Source organism: Myzus persicae, unplaced genomic scaffold (genome assembly GCF_001856785.1).
Source record: "Myzus persicae strain clone G006 unplaced genomic scaffold, MPER_G0061.0, whole genome shotgun sequence".
Taxonomy (NCBI): Eukaryota; Metazoa; Arthropoda; class Insecta; order Hemiptera; family Aphididae; genus Myzus; species Myzus persicae.
In genome coordinates, this window is record NW_019101352.1 from 268359 (window position 1) to 288326 (window position 19968).

Below are 19968 nucleotides of genomic sequence, written 5' to 3' on the forward strand. Positions count from 1 at the left end.
GTTTCAGCCGCTTCCGTCCGGTCAACACATCGTTGTTAATTACCATTACTGCGTGCGGAGAGTTATCCGGCCCTATATACGCGTGAAAATACGAATGATGCGCTTATAAAATATTATAATAGTTCATAATATTAATATATAGATGTATGGGTGTATAGAGAACTAACGAGGACGAGAGCGAATAAGCTAGCTATATATTATAGTTTAAGTAAAAAAAACCAAAAACAATTTCACGGACGTATACACACCTGCGCCATCATCACAGGTAGGTGATATATAGTTGTATTATATTTACTCAGTATATTATGTATAGATAGATCCCGTCGACAGCGCAGAGCAAGTTAACGATATTTGTAGTTATGATATCCTTATATATGTGTGTGTGTGTGTGTGTGTGTGTGTGTGTGTGTGTATTATTGTGAATGTGGTCGAAGAGCGTTATGTTTTGGAATTTTTTTACGTTACAGTCACTGCGATGAAATGACCGGAACTCGCCCGGATCTGTGTGACGCGTATGTATAATATGATACTATATAGTGTATATTTGCGACGATAATATATGTATAACACTCGGGTGTATGCATAGGCCAGGTATGTACTATGGAGGTGGGTATACGCACGTAACAAATGCTCGACGGCCGTAATACCATAGCATAATATAATAATATTTAATAATACAAAACCCGATATCGTCGAACCCTCCAGCGCGGTGACCCCGCGCCGTCACATTTAGAATCGCTAAAAGCTCTAGCAATTAATTCGTACGCACACGCACACACACACACACACACACACACACACACACATGTATATATACACACGTACAAAAGGGTCCCGCGGTGGCGGCGGAAAGAGTATATATCCACCGTTGTATGTAGGGAGAGCCTTTGTTGTGTTCCATTAGTCGTAAAACGCATATGTAATTTCATTCCGTATTTGCTTCCGATTCGCATCCTTTCATAATCATATATCTGTCATCTTCGGTTAACGTTGTTCTCGTAAGTGTCTGTGTGTGTGTGTGTGTGTGTGTGTGTGTGTGTGTGTGTGTGTGTGTGTGTGTGTGTGTGTGCCCCCGCGAGCGGGCGTATAGCCCACAGAGTTCTGTTGCGCGCTTACCGTCGGCTGCAGAGGGTGCGGGACGGAGGGTAGTGGAGGCCAAATTGTTTGGCCGGCCGTCGGACGGGGTGGAGGTGGAAGAAATAATTGAAGGTCCAAAACCAATATACCGCCGCCTGTACGCACGGACTTAATCACCTTATATATGTACCGACCCTATTTAAATTATTCCATTTTGTACATTTATAAAATATATACGCTCGCCGGCGTGTACAAACGCAAGAGTGACGTAACGTTTTGTCCAATAATATGTTTTGACATTTAAATCGTGACTTAAACAACTTCCACTGCATACGCATACACATAATATTATAATGTAGGCGTGTAACAATATTTTATGCAACGATTTTACGCTCGAACGGCTACGCGAGGGTTTACTTTATAACATATTATTTATATTCACATACAAAACGTTGACGATTCGACGTTTAGTAGTGGTTTTATTGCGATTGTACGCGCTTCTGATAATAATATTCATCGTTGACGGCTTTAATAAAATCCTACGGCACTTATACCTAGGTAACGCGAAACCGTTCATTAATCAACGCTGCTGCTGTAGTGTAGGCACTCTATACATTATTATGCGATAAACGTTTACGATTGCATTCATGTAAAGTGAAATGTCAACGAGTAAAATTAAATTGCTCATAAAAATCAAACGTATAATATTAATAATATGTATTTTCCGGTATGATAATAACATTATACCTACTATACCTAGGTATAATATTATATACGCACAGATCGAATGAAATCGCTAGACTGCGTGTGGCGGTTGCACGCGCCGCCCTCAACTGAGATAAATCATACGGCGTTAATAACCATAAATATGTGTAAGAAATATTATGTACGAGGTACCTAGTTACATAATATTATATTATTATGATACTGGTGCATCGAATCGTTAAAATATGATTACCATTTATACCGGTATAGGTATTTTCGTCTGTACAGCGGATTGCGTATGATAGCTAAATTGGAATATATACAATTATGCATCGAGTTTTAGTCTATACGAAGTATTATCGATGTCGATTTACCGTATATATGTAGGATTGTATTCGTGATTATATTAGACATAACTACATACGTATTTTCCATTTTGACCGTATGGAAAAAAATTAAATTAAATTGTTCGGTTTCAAACATTAATTGCATATAAATTGAATTACACCCGTAGTATACGATAAAGTGCTGCAGTCGTAACAGTATTGTTATACGTCCTCTATACCTTGTTACACAATTTATAACTAACCAGTACAAAATAAACACACTCGACAATTTACGGCGAAATACAAACTATTATTTTTAATTAAAATGACACACGGACTAGCTGCTCGGCATTTGGCATCAACACTCAAATGTACGGCTATTGACAGCGTTCTTCCTAACAGTTCAATATAATATAATGTCACTAAAGTGTATCGAGCGTTCAATTCGATATACCTAATATTATAATTGAACAAAAATGAATACTTTATTAATTTAAGGGTGGGTGGTGGCGTTTGGTGTTTAGGAAATTCATTTCCATTGATTCGAAATTAATTTATTTCGTAATATAGGTATACTTCTACCCACGATCCAGTTTCTGTAGACCTCCCTTATTTGTTCAAACTAAATTGTTTGTACCGACGTCATGTTTTTTCATTACTTTTTATGCGAAAACGCGCTGTTTATAGAGCTAATCCTTCTTATTGCATTTTTTTATTACCTTACTTTTCATTTTTATTACGTACACATTTCCTGCCGTACTGCGTCGGAAAAAATACAAAGTATGTATTGTATTATCATATATATTATTATTATTGAATCGAAGTATACATATATAATAATATAATAGGTACATATTATAATATGCGTTTACATGTGTATACGCTGCTCAAAGGAATTCGCGGCGGTCGCTGTGGCCCCTCTTAAAGACGCTCCCATTCGATTCCAACTGCTTTGCGGCTGTGTGTACACATAACTTAAAAACATATTATGTCATAACAACAATAGAAAAGAGCGAAAAGTTTGTCGGCGGCGGTGGTATAAAACGGTTGTGTTTTAATTAAAACTTAATCCTTCGAATCGTTTTCGTTGTAAAGCCTTTATGCTAACGAAAACAATAATTATTGCACCGTGTAATATTATTCTCTGGGCGATGCGCGTGTAAATCATTGCCCGCGTTCGGTCTCGTCTTTTGCCGTCCGGAAAAACTCTCTTTTGCCGCCGGTGGAGGGTGTTGCAAAGAATTAGCAACGGCGCACATCCATTGTCCCGGTGGTGGCGTCGGCGGTGGCGGAGACTGGAGGTGATGGGTGCGTAAAACCAGAGAGGAGTGTATGTGCCAACGGAAATTACGACATAAATTCACCTTAAAATGACGTTAATGAAATTTCGGTTTTGCAGCGGCTTTTAGTGCTGCGGAGAGGGCTCGACCGGGCGAGAAAAATGTGGAAACCCACTGCAGCATCAGCGAGAAATAAATATTGAAACAACTCGTCGAATACATGTATATACGCGTAATATAATTATATGATACTGCTTCTATCGTGGCCATGTATGTATATGATATAAATTTATAAATGTACAGCGCTGTGATTAATAACTTTTTAATAAACTCTCTCGTCTGCTCGATGCAATATTATACGTACAATTATACGTTCCCGAGCACATGCGTACTTGCTATATATTTGCAGTGTTCACGAGTACCTATATGATAATAATGTGACCGCAAGATGGGGTCAGTAGGAAGGAAACCGCGGTTTAGTGAGAAAGCCGGTTTGGAGGGTAAAAAAAATAATGTATCGACAAACAAACGAAATAAATGAGCGCATCGATTTCGGTAAACAATTGGTCAGCGAACAATAATAGGCGGCGACTACGACGACAGAATAAATTGAGAGAAAAAAGTAAAATATATAAATAATAGAAATATATATATAAGTAGGTAGGTAGAGTCGCTCGAACGAGGCCATCTGTGTGTCTGTGTGCGCGTATTCGACAACAACGACGACAAGAGGACAATGCGCGACACGTATTCGGGTGTACGTGATCGTTTCGCCGGCCATTATAATACATATTACTATTATCACTGTCGCGGTGATTTTTTTCCTCATTATTATTACTACCTATTAATAAAAATATTCGAAAAAGAGCGAATCAAACGGAAGAGGTGCTACAACGAGAATATAATAATAATAATAATAATAATAAAAAAAAACAGACAAAAAACGACAACTTATATATTGTAGCAGACTGCAGAGGTGATAAAGGAGATCGAATCGTTTGTGGCCACACACACACACACACGCACAATTGAACCCAATAATGACTGGACCAACGGGAAAATTCGCCGCCGGACAATTTGTTCTCGGGCTGAGTCTATTCAAACGACGGCGGCGGCGACACTATTTATTTTGTATTTTTCTTTTTTTTCTCAATGTAATAGATGGAAGAAAAAATAGACACATAAATATAACAACGCAACAATAATATATCAAACATGCACCGGGTGACTGCGGGGTGATGACTTAGAAAGAATAATCGATTATGTATAGGTATTGACCGGTAAAGGTTAAACACAATGGGCCACACCGTGAAACGACGCGATGCCGGAGACGCGACCAAAACGTACATAATATATAATATTATTATTATTACGGGAGAGATCGACGACGTGATTTCGGGATGTTAATTTTTTTTCGCTAGGCACTCGGCGACCGTTTGTTAATATTATATAATATTATTGTAATTATTATTATTTCGATTAAAACAAAAAAAGCGTACGCAGAGGGTGCCAAGTGTAACAATATAATAATATGTACTTATATATAGATTTCCCAAGAACCGTATAATGGTATCCTCACACTTCACAGTTTTCGAGACACAATTTTCGTATCACCCAGCTCGGCAGTGTTAGATTATAAAAAAATATATTATGCGAACTAGTGCAATAGTACGTAAGCTCTGTACAACGATGCGGATAATAATCATACCACAGCTGCTGCTGTTACGGAACGAGTAGAATATTTTATGAATAAAAAAGAATACGGTGAGAAAAATGTATAAATGGAGGCGGCGACGACGCGACTAATTAAAATTCCAGACAACAAGTAAATGTCAGTGGTACCTATTATAGGTACTACATACAATAACAGCAACAACAACCACTACTACAACTGCACCACACAATAATTAAAACCCCGTCGATAACGATTTCCTCTCAGTCGTCGTAATCCGATTCATTGTGTGCTGTATTATTATTGAAGGCGGCGGCGACCTACGCCAATCTGGCTCTGTGTCCGGTGTCGATAAGATAATAAGTACAATATATTCTAATAATTCGCTATAGGTGTTTAAAATCGCTCACCTGACATAATATTATTCTATACATCATAATTATTGTTAAACGATATGCGTCGCGGAACTCGAGGGGCGAGCAACTATATATTATGCATCCATAGTTCGCGGGACTCAGCAGCACTGGTTCTAGGACATTGTAGTTGCTATACTCGCTGTACACGAACTCTGGATATAAAATCACACACGACCAATTTTTTTGAAAAGTTATTTGTGTTTTACTTTACAAAAAATATCCTATCATACCTGCCATGGCGCTTTTATGTGTGTAGATATATATATACACCTAAACTGAAACGCTGTACATTGTATCATTTTAATCCGTAGGAAAATATTTATATAATTATAATTTATGAGAAACAAAATATGTACAGATCAAAAATAAATATATAGCCGAAATTCGGGGGGTGCTCTAGTTTAAAAAAATAGTTCGGAGGTGTGTCGGTCGACGCAGACATATTGTATAAGTGTCTACACACTATATATATTTATATAGCATTACGAGTCGCGGGTTTTGAATTCTTCAACCTGGCCACCTTATAATATTATAATACCTTGTTATACTACACAGCATCACCATTGATCATATCGTACACATTTAAATCCGGCACCGTGGCAGTCCCTTTTTTTTTCTTTTAAAACGGCCGGCGGTATGAGTGTCACACCGAAATGTATACACCAATTTGCCAAGCGTGAAAAACGAAAAGAATGCCTACACAAACACTCACTCGCACACACACCAACTCGCGTCTGAGGAATTCTCGTGGATATTATACATTATAATATTTATTACCGACTCGTCCGTGATGCGTGCGTGTGTGCATATTGTGCAGCGCGCCACCGCCGCAGGCCATCTGTCCTCGCGCCCCGAAAACGCGAGCTCCAAGAGTGTTGTTTTTTCGATCCGTCACGGCGATATCGTTTACGTCGGACGAGACGAAGTGCAGAGGATTACTAGTAGTTATTGCTTATTACATACATATGTTTGGCCGAGGAGCACAACCGAAGACCAAGACGGAGACGATGACAAAACGCGTTACACCCCCTCCCCCCCCACGCGCGGATTAATATATTGCAGGCCTCCCCCCCGCACCGCCCGTCATCTTCGGTCGGGCGTTCGTGCGTGTGTACGCGTATCCATTATGCGCCTATTATATTATTGCCATCATTATAATATAACATTATGTGTATCGTGTCACTCGCGCGGGTTGTCGAGTTCGAGTACCTACGATTGTCAAGAGCATGGATCTGGTCGTTTACAGAAAAGACGCGTCTGCCGCCGCTTCGCATTATGTGTTTACACTCGAAGCAGGGTACCTATACGTATATAACATTATAATCGCGGACGAAATGGAATAACACTCACACCTATGCCATTAGTACCTATACTGGTGGTACTGGGTAGTAGTAAAAAGTGGCATTATAGAGTATTATATAGTGTGGCGGTGTATGATGATGACGATAATAATAATAATAATATAATAGCAGTGTGTCTGCTGTGCGTGCTCGAAAAGGCGTAAAAGGACATATATTATTTTCGGTTTACGAGAAGACATCTGGTTTTTTTTTTGTGCGTTATTATATTAGTATTTCGTGCCCCCCACCCCCTCTCTCACGGGTACCCATTTAGCTGCTGCGCGGGTGTGTACGAGTGCGTTTTGTACACATTCCGAATTTCATGGTGTCCCGAACCCATTGCGCGCCGGCGATGTTTGTAAGTGTCGTCGGGTTCGCCTTTTTTCCCTTTTATTATTATTTTTTTTTTTCGCGTTGACACCGATACTCTGCACACTCGGGCGACGGCGGCCACGACAGCCGGCTGTGGGTGCGAGTGTGGGGGATTCGCGCCTAATGTGTGAACACAAAATCGCCGATGGTCTGCGCCATTCGGACCGTGAAACGTAAGAGGATCACACACGCGCGGTGACCAGAACTCGCGTTTGTGTCTCGCCGTTGTTGTCGCCGCCGCCGTCATCGTCCGTCGATATTCAGCTCGTTGTCATTACGTCGTCGTGGTTTTTTTTCCCCGCACGCCGTTATATTATTGTTGTTATTTTTTTTTTTTCCAATCGTTTACCGTCTGCTGAACTTTCGACCGGTCCCTTTAAAACACACTCTGGGATAGCCGCCGCGGGGGTCAGAGTTATAAGGTGCGAAATTATCTAGGGGGAAAATATTTGCAATTTTTCCATCCTTGTGCACGAAACGGCCGTTGGTCATTTCGCGCTTGTATGTTCCTATATCTAATATAAAATCTATATATATATATATATATATCTACAGTCTACACCTGGGTATTAGGTCCTGTTATTATATAATATATATTTAATATAAATGATTTTTTTTAACGACGCATAAACTGCTATATATATAGTTCCGGTCAAATTGTCACAGTATTTTCGAGAAACGCTTTTGTATATATATAAATAATCGGTTTCGTTGTTTATTCCACATTATTACACTTTGCGGATAATGTAATAAAAACAAACTATGGAAATGCGACTGCCACATCCGGTGTATGTACTTATTGAAATTGCCAAAAGAAAAAAAAGGAACGCGGCGGTGGCTTGTCAAAACGTCTTTTCAATGATAAATCCGATTAAGCGTTTTGAATAAATCTTACTCACAAAAAAAAAAAATCGAAATCGACCTGACAAAAATAAATTACAGATTTGATCCGACGGGCGAAAAAAAATCAAATTCCTCAGATAAAAAAAAGTAAATGCCGGAAGAACGGACGCGTAATTAATTAAACAAGGGAGCGGGGAAAAAAAGAAGGATATTTTTCTTTGCGTTTATAACCTTATTAAATAATGAAGGGGCTTCATCTGTTGGGGGAATGGAAAGGAGAAGAGTTAATTTAAACCCGACACGAGAAACAAATGCGGACGTTTAATAACGAAAAAATGTGTAAATGTTTCCATCTCTTGTTCGGATTCAGATTTTGATGCTCTTTCCACCCCCGCGGGATTGGATATATTTTATTTTATTATTTTTCTTTTCTTTTTTTTTAATTATAAGCCCCAATAACGATTTTTCTCTTCCAGACATTGTATATAGCGCCCTATAACCGGAAGCCTCCTCCACTCTGCCGACACCATCTATTTAATATATACTTTGTACTTGGGTATAATATATAGCACTTGAAAACTTCTTACCCGACTCATGTTGTGTGTGTGTGTGTGTGTGTGCGCATGCAAATAACATTATAATATAATAATATGATCCAAATCGTTGCCTACCTGTCAGTCGGCTTGTGCGACATCATGCACCTGCAAACAAGAAACCAAACATATAGTTTAACTAAAGTGTATAAATAATTGGTTAAAAAAAATTAAATAAAAAAAAAAACAAGTACAGGCAAACCCGAAATTCGATATAGTTTAACAGTGTTGCAGGTTGTTTAAAATATTGTTTTGGTAAAAAAAAAATTGGTTCTCTATTTACGTTCAGTTTTTCTTCCGACACACTTAGTTAAACTATATTGAATTTCTTGCGTGCACGTGTATTGTTATTATTATTATTATTATTATTTTACTAGTGGCGATGACGACGATATATACTGAGTATAAAGGTACACATGATAAGGGATGATATTATGGAATACGAGTGAATTAGGAAGTATCGACGACGTTTGCACACAATACATAATATATACACACATATACGTATAATAATATTATTGTATATATCACGCGCACTATAACGGTCCCTGCCGCCCGAAGTCACCGCGGGACGTTAATCAAGTCCCCGAAATGACTAGGCGGATTTAGATCGCGCGACACAGGGACGTCAATAAAACGCAATAAACACTATTATTCTGTTTAAAAAAAAATAGGAAGGAAGGAAAAAAGTCGTATGAACAATAATAACATATTATATTATTCAATGGTGGGTAAAAATAGAAACCTAAAAAATAAAAAGTCACGGTTTACCGAATACTGTCAAGGTATATCATTGTGGAGTGGCAAAGGTCATGGGCGTCGAACGCCTATTAAAACGGAATGATATTTTGTATAGGGGAGAGCGAATATTGGTCTCAAAGGTCAGCGGCAGATGTGTGCGTATGGCAGCACCGGTGACAATGAAAATAACTGGTGTAAAAAACCAAAAATAAAAAAAAAGTTTTTTTGAAATGTATAGTATAGTTTTTTTACATTCCCAGATTTTTCGAGATCGATCGACGGGTGATCGATTGATGACGTTTTGTCCTATAATATATTATAACTATTGTCGTTTTACGCACCATCTATAACTTTTATATTATAATATAATGTATTTATTTTTTTTGACAATTATATGATCGACAACAAAACCAATAGCAATGAGCGTGTACGTTCAAATCATTAATATTTGACAGCTTTTCGGGTCTAGTTAAAACAATAAACGGTTTGTGCAAGAGAAAGGACGATGGCGTAAACTTTAAAAATTATAAAAACTATAATTATTAATTATTGTAATAAACTGACAGGCCGGGTCAAACCAGTCGGCGAGACTATAATATGCACATATTATATTGTAATGATCTCGAGATTTATAATAAATTCAATAATAATAATGACGATGATGATGTGGAGAAGCAGGCGTACATCGTCGCAAAACCCGGTCAGATGACGAGACGTGAAAATATCGTTTAGTTCAGGCCCGAAAAAAAACCAAAACCGTATGTACCTAGGCAACGAAAATTATTCGCATTTTGCATTTTTACGTACATCAATTATAATATTACAATAATTGCGGAAATAAAAACCCATAAATAAAAATATATATACACATATATAATAATACCTATGTGCGGTACGTTTGCGACTAAACATTATTACATGATAATATGTCGAACTGTATATTATTATTATTAAAACGTATCGTTACACCTGTCAGACCGAGTTATGTACGAGCATCTCGTATACATGCATTACGCGTATAGGTATTTAGCTGTGCACACATCGTGGGTATATACAAGTATATTATACGTATGTAATACTATGGTTTTCGATGTACACATGCAAACGCGAATGGATCAGTTTTTTTTTCGCGCCCGACCCGATGTCGATTTTCCGGACCGAAACGATTCGTCGTCGGCGATATGTACAAAACAAAAAAAAAAAACGTTTTTGCTTTTACCCCCGCCCCGCGTCAATACAAATAGTAATAATATTTACATACCCAATATACATGTAAATATGTTATCAGGTATTTATAATAATACATATTATATGGCTCGAGTTGCCGGAGAGGAAGACGCTCGCGGTCTAACCACGCACATGTATACCAGCCACCAGGTACCTATATATACCTATACTACGCTATACCTACGAATATAATATATTTTATAATATTATAATACGATATTTTTACAACCGTTAAGTATAATATCATAATTTCGTATGGCTACTACATACACACACGCACACATATAGATACAATGAGAGTGTGTATTATGTATATCATATTATTATATTATTATTTGTACATCAGCGATATACAATAATATACTATAATGTACATGTTATTATAATGTGTCGGACATGCGCGCCGCACGTATCGCATTTTCCACGGTGAACGTTTTTAATAACGTGATTTTTTTTAAATTTCATTTTTTAATAATCGAACAGCCACTCAGTTTTTCTTTGGGAAAACCAAGTTCATCGTACGTCTCGTGTTTACATCATTAAACGCACATGCACACGCATACGCTGATAACAACCGAAGCCTGCAGCAGGTGTCCGCGTACGTAATCGCCAAGGGTCTCCTCTGTCTCTCTCCGCTCCGCGAGTAGATCGATCCTATAGCGCAGATGCTTTTGTAAAATCTTAGAGCTTTTACAGCGACTGCACGCAGCACAGCGTCTTGTGTGACTTGAATGTCTGAATCGAATTTTTATCTATCCGAGGTCGATATGAAGTCGGTTCGGTCGCAAGAGTGACATTTTCAATAACCGGCGCCTACGCACAATAATTGTACTATAACGGTAACTACAGACGACAGAATGCACAAAGCAGTATTATGCATATTATAATATATTACAAATTATTATTATGTATTAGGTAATAATAATTACCGCAGGTACGTATATAGACAGAGCCCATCGTCATGAGCAGTGTACGACGGAAATATCCAATCACGTTTGTCGGTCGGACAATTAGCCGACGGAAATCGATTATATAGTAATAATAATAACATAATATATCGTGCACCCATTCACATAATATTTTACATATCATAACCATTCGTGTATATTATAGGCGGCATAAGCGCTCGCGAGTCCATCAGTCGTGGGCCGCAGCGACGACGATACACCCGCAGGACGACACCGTAGTTGGACTAAAAATCCGATTTTTCTCCTGTCCGACTGTGTATAGTGCGTTTTGTTTTCGTTTCGACCCAACGCGGTTCCCCTTTCCGCGTGTACATATTAATATTATATATTATTATGTCCGTGCGTTTGATAATTACAATGTGTCATCGCGGTCGAGTTAATTTCGACCAAGTGGTTAATGACCGCCGACGCCGCCCCGAAATGGAAAAGTACAATATTTGTTGTTGTTCGCCGCGGTCGCTTCTTCTCCTCGAACCGCGCGGCGCCGCAGCAGGTCTCATACGATTTATCTCTTCATAATCATTTATCATCACTCGGTCGGGGACGGCCCCTGCAGTGGGCCTCAACCGTGCGTCGTCGTCGTAGTCGTCGGCGGTCACACGACTCATACGCCGCATAAAAAAGTCGGATCTATCGTGTGTTCCCGGGCCGTATTGTAGTCGCCACGAAATATACTCCCGCGACGCAGTCGGGTGACATCAATAATCTTCCGTACGGCCCCCTTCGCCGGATCGCAATAACACAATAACGTGCCTTTTTCCATACGCGGACCGCAGTACGCGTGTAATATTTTATTGTGAAAAGGAAACGCCCGGCCAGCGATGTGTGCGCAATATTACAATAATTTCATCCAAAATAGGTATGATAAAAATATACAAACTCGTTTTTATTTTTTTGGCAGTCGTATTACATAATATATTATAATATTATAATAGGTACGCCCTGCGACGCGCGGCGCTTACTGTGCACACGCCATAATAGTACCGCAGACCATTGACGAGACGAATATCATCTTGTGATCGAGTAAATAATGTTATATTGTTTCGAAGATACGGGACGAATCATCTGCTTACCTACCGTTCGTCCGTCGATATACCCGCAATGGATCTTTTATCCCGCAGTCGTGCATTATAGCGGGTGTTGTACACGTTGTTATTGTCCGTTTTTCTGCAACGCGTTAACATTATGGGAAAACGCAGGAAACACTGTGCAGGCTCACCCTACAATACCGCAACAGAATCACATTATTTAACATAATATAATACCGTATCCAGAACGTTAAAAAGTATTTACGTATATCCTACGATATATAATATTATGTAGATTCGTATACACGTCTTGTATGTGATCGATCTGAGTCGCCCTGGCCGCGATAATAATAATAATAAGTAATAATAACCATTTTAGTTACCTCTGCGATGACGGGTGCCCCGCGTTCAACGTATATCTATATCGTACCACTATGTGTGATATCAAATACGTATATAAATAATACACGTATAGTACAAGACTAATATTGTTTTTGTTTAATGATTCGGGTGTCTGGATGAAAAGGACATTTTGAGGCCTCCTGAAGCGAAACAAATCATCGACCTGTGTATAATACGTCGGTGTGTGTGTGTGTGTGTACAACATAACACACGCGCGCACTGCATACATCGTTAACGTTTAATTATTGCACTGGCGCCTTTATGTTTTCCCAAATCCATCCGTCCCACACAAGGCGGCGGCGGCCCTCGACGGTATTTGTTTTGCACCGGTTCGTATGTTATATTATTATTATTATTATTATTATTATATGGGTACCGTCGTCGCCAGTATTATATTATATAGGTAGGTATAGGCAGGTATAATACCGTCCTGTTTGCCGGGGGATGTCAATCCGCGCCACCGCGCCGTGTGCTCCGAAGAGTTCAATATCACAAGTCCATCAATCAAACTTCGAAACAATTATAACGCTCGTAGAACAATTGATTACGTTATGATTTATGATTACTCTTGCGGCTAATGAACATTCCGATTGTGTTTCTATTCTGCATGATGATACCTTATATACACACGACACATACAGATATTATAATATTATCGTGCCCATATACCTCTACACGTCGCATTATAATAATATATATATATTCACTATACACGATGACTGCAAAACAAAAATATATTCCAGAAAATATTCCCGGAACTGATGTAAAGAACGATCGTTGATCGTAAAGAATGTTTGGTATTGTAGAGCTGTCGTTATGATATCACGTAGGTATTGTTATTATATTTTACCAGAAGTTTTTCGGGGAATATAACATTTTCGAAAAGGAGACGACGAAGTCTTAAACGTCCGATTTCTCGTCGGGAAAATTGTCGCTTTTTAAACTGGCGAATTAAACCGCACATAATCGTGTACATACGACAAATGACTCGGTCGTCAGAGCCGCGAGGCATTCAACCTCAGTGGCCTCCAATCATGACTAAGATATTTATAATAGTAATATTAATAATAATAATAATAGTAATAATAAGAGAGATGGTTAAAAAAAACGTATATGAACCTATTGTTTGTTTTTCAAACATTAGACAATGGATACACCGTTCTTCGGGAATATAACAATTTTCGTAGGTATAGAGGTATATATACACAAGTACACATGAAAAACACATATATCTATAAGAATTTTAATAGAAATTATTCTGGGCGCTCCCGATTTCCATTGTACGGTCGTATACATTTAGGTATTTGTATTTTACTCTTTTTATATTATTATTATTATATTTTTTTTTTTTTTGTGAGTTAATCCGATTCTTTTGTCCTTGGTCACACAAAAAGTCAATAATATGATTGGGTTCTACTACAAATACATCTATACTCACCATCACCGACTCTATAGAATTACGTACATTTTGGTTGTGTGTGTGTTTGTTTACAAAGCGACGTCCGATACGCATGTACCACGAATTTGTGCCGTTTCCAATACGTGAAGCAATATATAAACCAATGACAGCAGGTGCTTGTGAATAAAGCGAAAGAGCGAGAGTGAGAGAAAAATGATGTTTCTCTCTGGCACACGCACTACAGATGTGTCCACACGTTTTGATTGTTATTTGTTGTTCATTGGAAATCGACGCCGCCGCGGTGTACATATAATAATATACGGTTGTCAGCTATACATGGTATTATTATGTATTATTACAATATTATAATGCATCGTGTATAGGTACGCGCCTAAGTACGCCTCCCATGAAAGAGCAATGTCGTTTACGTAGTCGTCGATAAACATATTATAGAGTACCTATATCTATCTTCCCTTATAACTGTAACCGATCAACGGGGGTAGGGTAGGGTGTTGGAGAGGTATACCGGCCGATTTTCGATTCGACTGTCTTCGCCGATCGACTGCAGCAAACCATCAGAATTGGCGATTTCTGCAGGGATCTCCTCGGTGGTCGACGCGAAGCGACTCGAAATTGTGTGACACGGCCGGTATACGACATCATGTCGCGACCCGTCATTCAACCGACTTTTAATCATACTAGGTATCAGTCGGTATATGTTGAATACGATGACGTATACCGCCGTGGTCTTCGGAGCGGCAACCACGTGCCAGGTGACCATGATAATACTGCACTGCACGATTAGAATATGATTACTACGAGAGAAAAAACTCGGCAGCTCGACGTGTTACAAAATTCACAGCAGCCGCGTGTAAAATCGACACGGATAAGACCCCGGACCGGTTAAAAATCTTATTCCGTCTTCCCGGCGAAACGACGCCGCCCAGATATAGTTTGTTGCGTGTCCTCGTCGCCGCAATTACTCTGCAGCCGACGACGCGCGAATCGGTGTGACGAAATCGTTTTCGTCGATGAGGCGGCGACGACGATGAACGTCAACCGGCGAACGCGTGCTGGACGTAAATTATTGTTACTTTTATTTTATTTACAATGTTGTATGGGTAATTGTTTTAACGAAACAGCGCGTACAAAATACGTATATAATATTATAATTTACGATCGTTTTTTTTTTTTTTTAGTTTTCGAATGGGACTGTGCAGTCTAGATATTTATTATTTGCGAAACGGGTCACGAAGCGGACGTTATACTCTATTATAATAATATTATATATGGTACGATAATAATAATTAAGAATACAAAATACGAAAACGCTATATCGTACAAACGATAATTTGCGACGGTCCCGATATATTGTAATGTACCTACATGGACAATAATATAATATTATTGTTATTATTTCATATTATTATTGTGTATATAGTCATACTGTTAGCTCGTATATATTATGGTGTGTGTGCGCGCACGCTATGTTTCTTTTCTTTTTCCATACCCCTCTACGCACTCCTGGCCCGCACTCGGACGTTAATTTAATGATACGTTGCGAAGATTGAATAGAAAAAGAATTTTAAAAATCGCGCGGTGGGTTTTGTACCGGTTGAAAAATAATAATATACATGTACACCTATCGTATATTATACACACACACACACACATATATATGATATATTATATGACATTATCGTGCTCACACACAACGCAATAATCATCCGCCGTCATATATATACATACCAAGGTGTAGCGCATTATACAAATGCACGATACGCATGTGTATATTATAATATTAATTGTATTGTGTCTGCGTGTGTGTGTGTGTGTGTGTGTGTGTGTGAGGTACGCCATTCACAATGGAAATTTTACCGTATTACGTTCCACCGGGAACAGGTGGAAGAACGCCGCCGGCGGGAGCGTACGCGTGCTCTCGCCCGAGACGAAAAGTCGATGATCGTCGGTGGCATATAAGCTCGCGATGGGCTATGGAACTGACACAAAGGTTACAAATTAAAGCTTACGAGGGGTGAAGCAAATCAAGGTAGAAGGTTATACTATTACGATTATCTATACAGAAGTTCTCTACACGGCCTAATGCTACAGGAGGCGGAGAACGAACCGTAGTCACTCTTTCCACGTGCAGTGCAGGAGGTGTCTGGCACAATGTAGGTGGTATAAGTAAAACAGACAGAACACGATGAAAATTTGGTTTTCTTTTCAGTTGTGCAGGATCGAGAGTAATATAGTACATGATTTAAATTCAAAAAAACACGTGGACAGTTTATTATTTTTGTCATAGCCGGGATACAAAAAATATGATGCAATTTCTAATAGTTATAATATTACAATAATGTGCAGCGTAAAATAATTCAAACGCGTTTTAGGCGGGAAACAAGTTGCACATTTCCGACGGCGCCGGCGTAACGTAGGTACACGTGATGCATAAATCATTTTATTCGCATCATACCTAAATAATAACGTATGCGAGTTGCACACTCGCTGCTCGTTTATATAGGACATCGTCCGAACCTGTGAGTCGGATAGTGAACGGGGAAAAGGTGAAAATAAATATGGTGGCCAAAAAAACAGCATAAATTATAATATTCACCTACATGTAAGTATATAAGCAACAGCAAAACAACATACGCGTGACGCGCCGCGCGCGTGTATGTGAAAAATATAAGCTATATTAATTTATGTTTATTTGGCGAAAAAAAAAAATAATAATGATAAAAGTCCCGTATGATATGTGCGTGCGTGTGTTATTGTATTAGTATTTAGTTAAATTAAGCGAGATCGCACGCGATTCGCGCTGACCGGCGACCGCGGAGTCGTTTCCGACCCATTTGTACGAAATCTCTGTTTTCTGAAATTTAATTGCCTGTGTGCATAACATTATACATTTTTCTATACTATTAACATATTATTTGTTAATAGCATTCAATTACTATCGTATTCACGCAGAGAGTATATATTTTATAATCCGTCGATAGTAGGCGATTTCATATATAGATAAAATTATAATAATATACATCTGTATAAAGTACATAACATTATCTACAGTTACCCGGGTCCCGACTCAACTCGTTATCTCTTATTGTAGCATTAAACAAAACGTGGCAATTACACGTGAATACTAAGATGCGAAATTATAAGAAGGTTTCAGGTAGGTATGTAATAAAAAAATATTCACGATACGTATATAATTCTAGGAGGACGGAAAATCGCGTGTATCATCTCCGGTATCTCCATAGGTACACTAAAATATATAAGATGAACGAAAACCATATAGACATGGAGTGTAATAATAAGTACACTCGTGCTATATATTGTAATCCCCGTAAATATTAAGTATTTAGGTAATCATTCGAGATGCTTATTATATTATAATATATGCATTTTACGAGGCCGGTACGGATGTGAAATATTATTATAACGAGTTCTACACACATATAGTCCGCTTCGGAACGCCGCCCGAAAACATTCGCTTTCCGTAATAAAACATAATTTGTACCTGTATATTATTATACACCTAAAACAGTCGGAACGTTTGACAATTTTTTATTATTTTTCATGATTACGATATCCGACGTGGATTGCGATATCGACCTTGGCGGTCTCGCAAATACTTATTAAATAAACACGTCCGTTTTTATTAATACGTTTGTATTATAATATTATATAGGTACATAATAATTTTAATATATTATAGTACGAATAATTATTGTTATTAACGTCACCGTGTTATGACAGTCATCGTGACATTTGGACCCGTTCAGTGCCAATATAATATTAATATTAACCGCGAAACGTGTGGAGTGTAGGTATATTATAAATAGGTACTTTGAACGATAATTTTGCACTCGGCAAACTGTTGCGATATCGCGAGTTGCAATAGTACTATATTTTATTATAATATTATGCGATGCATTATAATAATGATTTTCAATCGTATCCGACCCCCCCCCCCTCCCCGTCACGACGATAATAATATATTGTATTATTATAATATTTACGATATGTTTCTATACTGAAACACGGCGACCTGGTAGGTGGAGGGGGGAGAACGTCCGAGAACAACACAACAATATAAGATAGGTTATAATAATACTATTATGCGGTAAACTCGGTATGAAAATCAATCGATCAATCTCGCTTCAGTTTTAAACATAGATCGAGAGTCGGACATTTTCGTGCGAAAAACTCGAACGCGGTTCATAATATAATGACGATGATGATAACAATAATAATAATATGACGTATATATCAGACCAGTGACAAGCTGTGATTTTCGTTCAAACGATATTGTATTATATTTAGGCGCGGTATAGAGCATATTAAAATAATGCTATGCACAACATGCGATTAATGTACATATATATATATGTATAGGTAATGGTTGAGTAATATTAGGTATCTACATAATAATAACATATATTATGTATACATTTATATTAGTAAATAATATTATATTGTATTTAAATATGTTATAGTACGAGCGAGTGGCGAATGGTTGTCGCTCCCCGTCTAAAATCGACCGAAATGTTTTAAAATCGTTTTTTTCCCCGTCTCTTATATTTTGGTGTCTGCGGCACAATGCACACCCAAACACATTATCGTACATACACCACACGCGTATTGTATGCATATTTAATATTATTATATATACGTCTCCGTATTACAATATATACACAATATAATAAGTATTATAATAATATCAAGGCGCGCGCGTCTCGTCCGCGGTCGACGTTTATTTACCAAAATAGATGATCCGTGCGACGCGGACACAATATATATATATATATATACATACATAACACGATGTGCTTATATATATATATATAGAAAATAGCACGTCGTAGTATATAAGGCGAATAACACAATGCGAGACGAGAAAATGTATATAAGAAGCAAATCTATATAAAACAGATAATATGTGATACACACGCTGCACGAGCGACAGAGCAATGATCATTATATCATACTATTATTGCATTATAATATATGTGTGTGGACATAGACGAAGACGAGACGCGACCATTATCCCGCGGCGTTAATTTGGAAAACGTCAGCTAAGTAATTGTTGTCTGCAGCGTGAGCGGGTTGGCAGGTCGGGGCGGGTGTGTTGTGCGTACCTATATACAGAATAAACCTTATAATATATTATGTACATGGTGTATGTGTGTGTGTGTGTGCAGCAGGCGTAATACGCGATTGCCTTATGACGACGACGACGACGACGACGGCGACGAAGACGATCGGTCTGCCCGGTTTACGTGCGTCCTTTTGACGAACACGCATGACGAATGATAACAAATAGACACGGACTCGCGGCTGTAACAATATTTATTTTTTTAAATTACCTACCCGAGAGCCCGTCGTCGAGACACAGCGTATCCGAAAAGTAATTTCGAACGACCATCCGATGTTGGTTTTTTTCGGTTCCTTCTTTTTCATTTTTTAATTTTTTTTTTTTTACCATTCTTCTTCCACGTCGCGTCTCTTCGCATCCGATTCTCGACGTCTCTCACTCTCTCACTCTCGAGCGCGCGCCCCCGTCTACGACGACG

The 19968-nt window shown here is 38.4% G+C and overlaps 1 protein-coding gene across 2 annotated transcripts in view; it reads right to left on the bottom strand.

Moving 5' to 3' along the window:
* LOC111028715 (dachshund homolog 1) overlaps positions 1-19968 on the bottom strand; it is a 127987-nt gene that overhangs the window by 84225 nt on the left and 23794 nt on the right. The window contains exon 2 of one of the 2 annotated variants that reach the window (XM_022307447.1): positions 8703-8732. The exons of the other annotated variant lie outside the window; for it this stretch is intronic. Within the exon in view, the coding sequence (XP_022163139.1) occupies positions 8703-8732 (30 nt within the window). The remainder of the gene's footprint in view (positions 1-8702; positions 8733-19968) is intronic. 2 annotated transcript variants of the gene reach the window in all.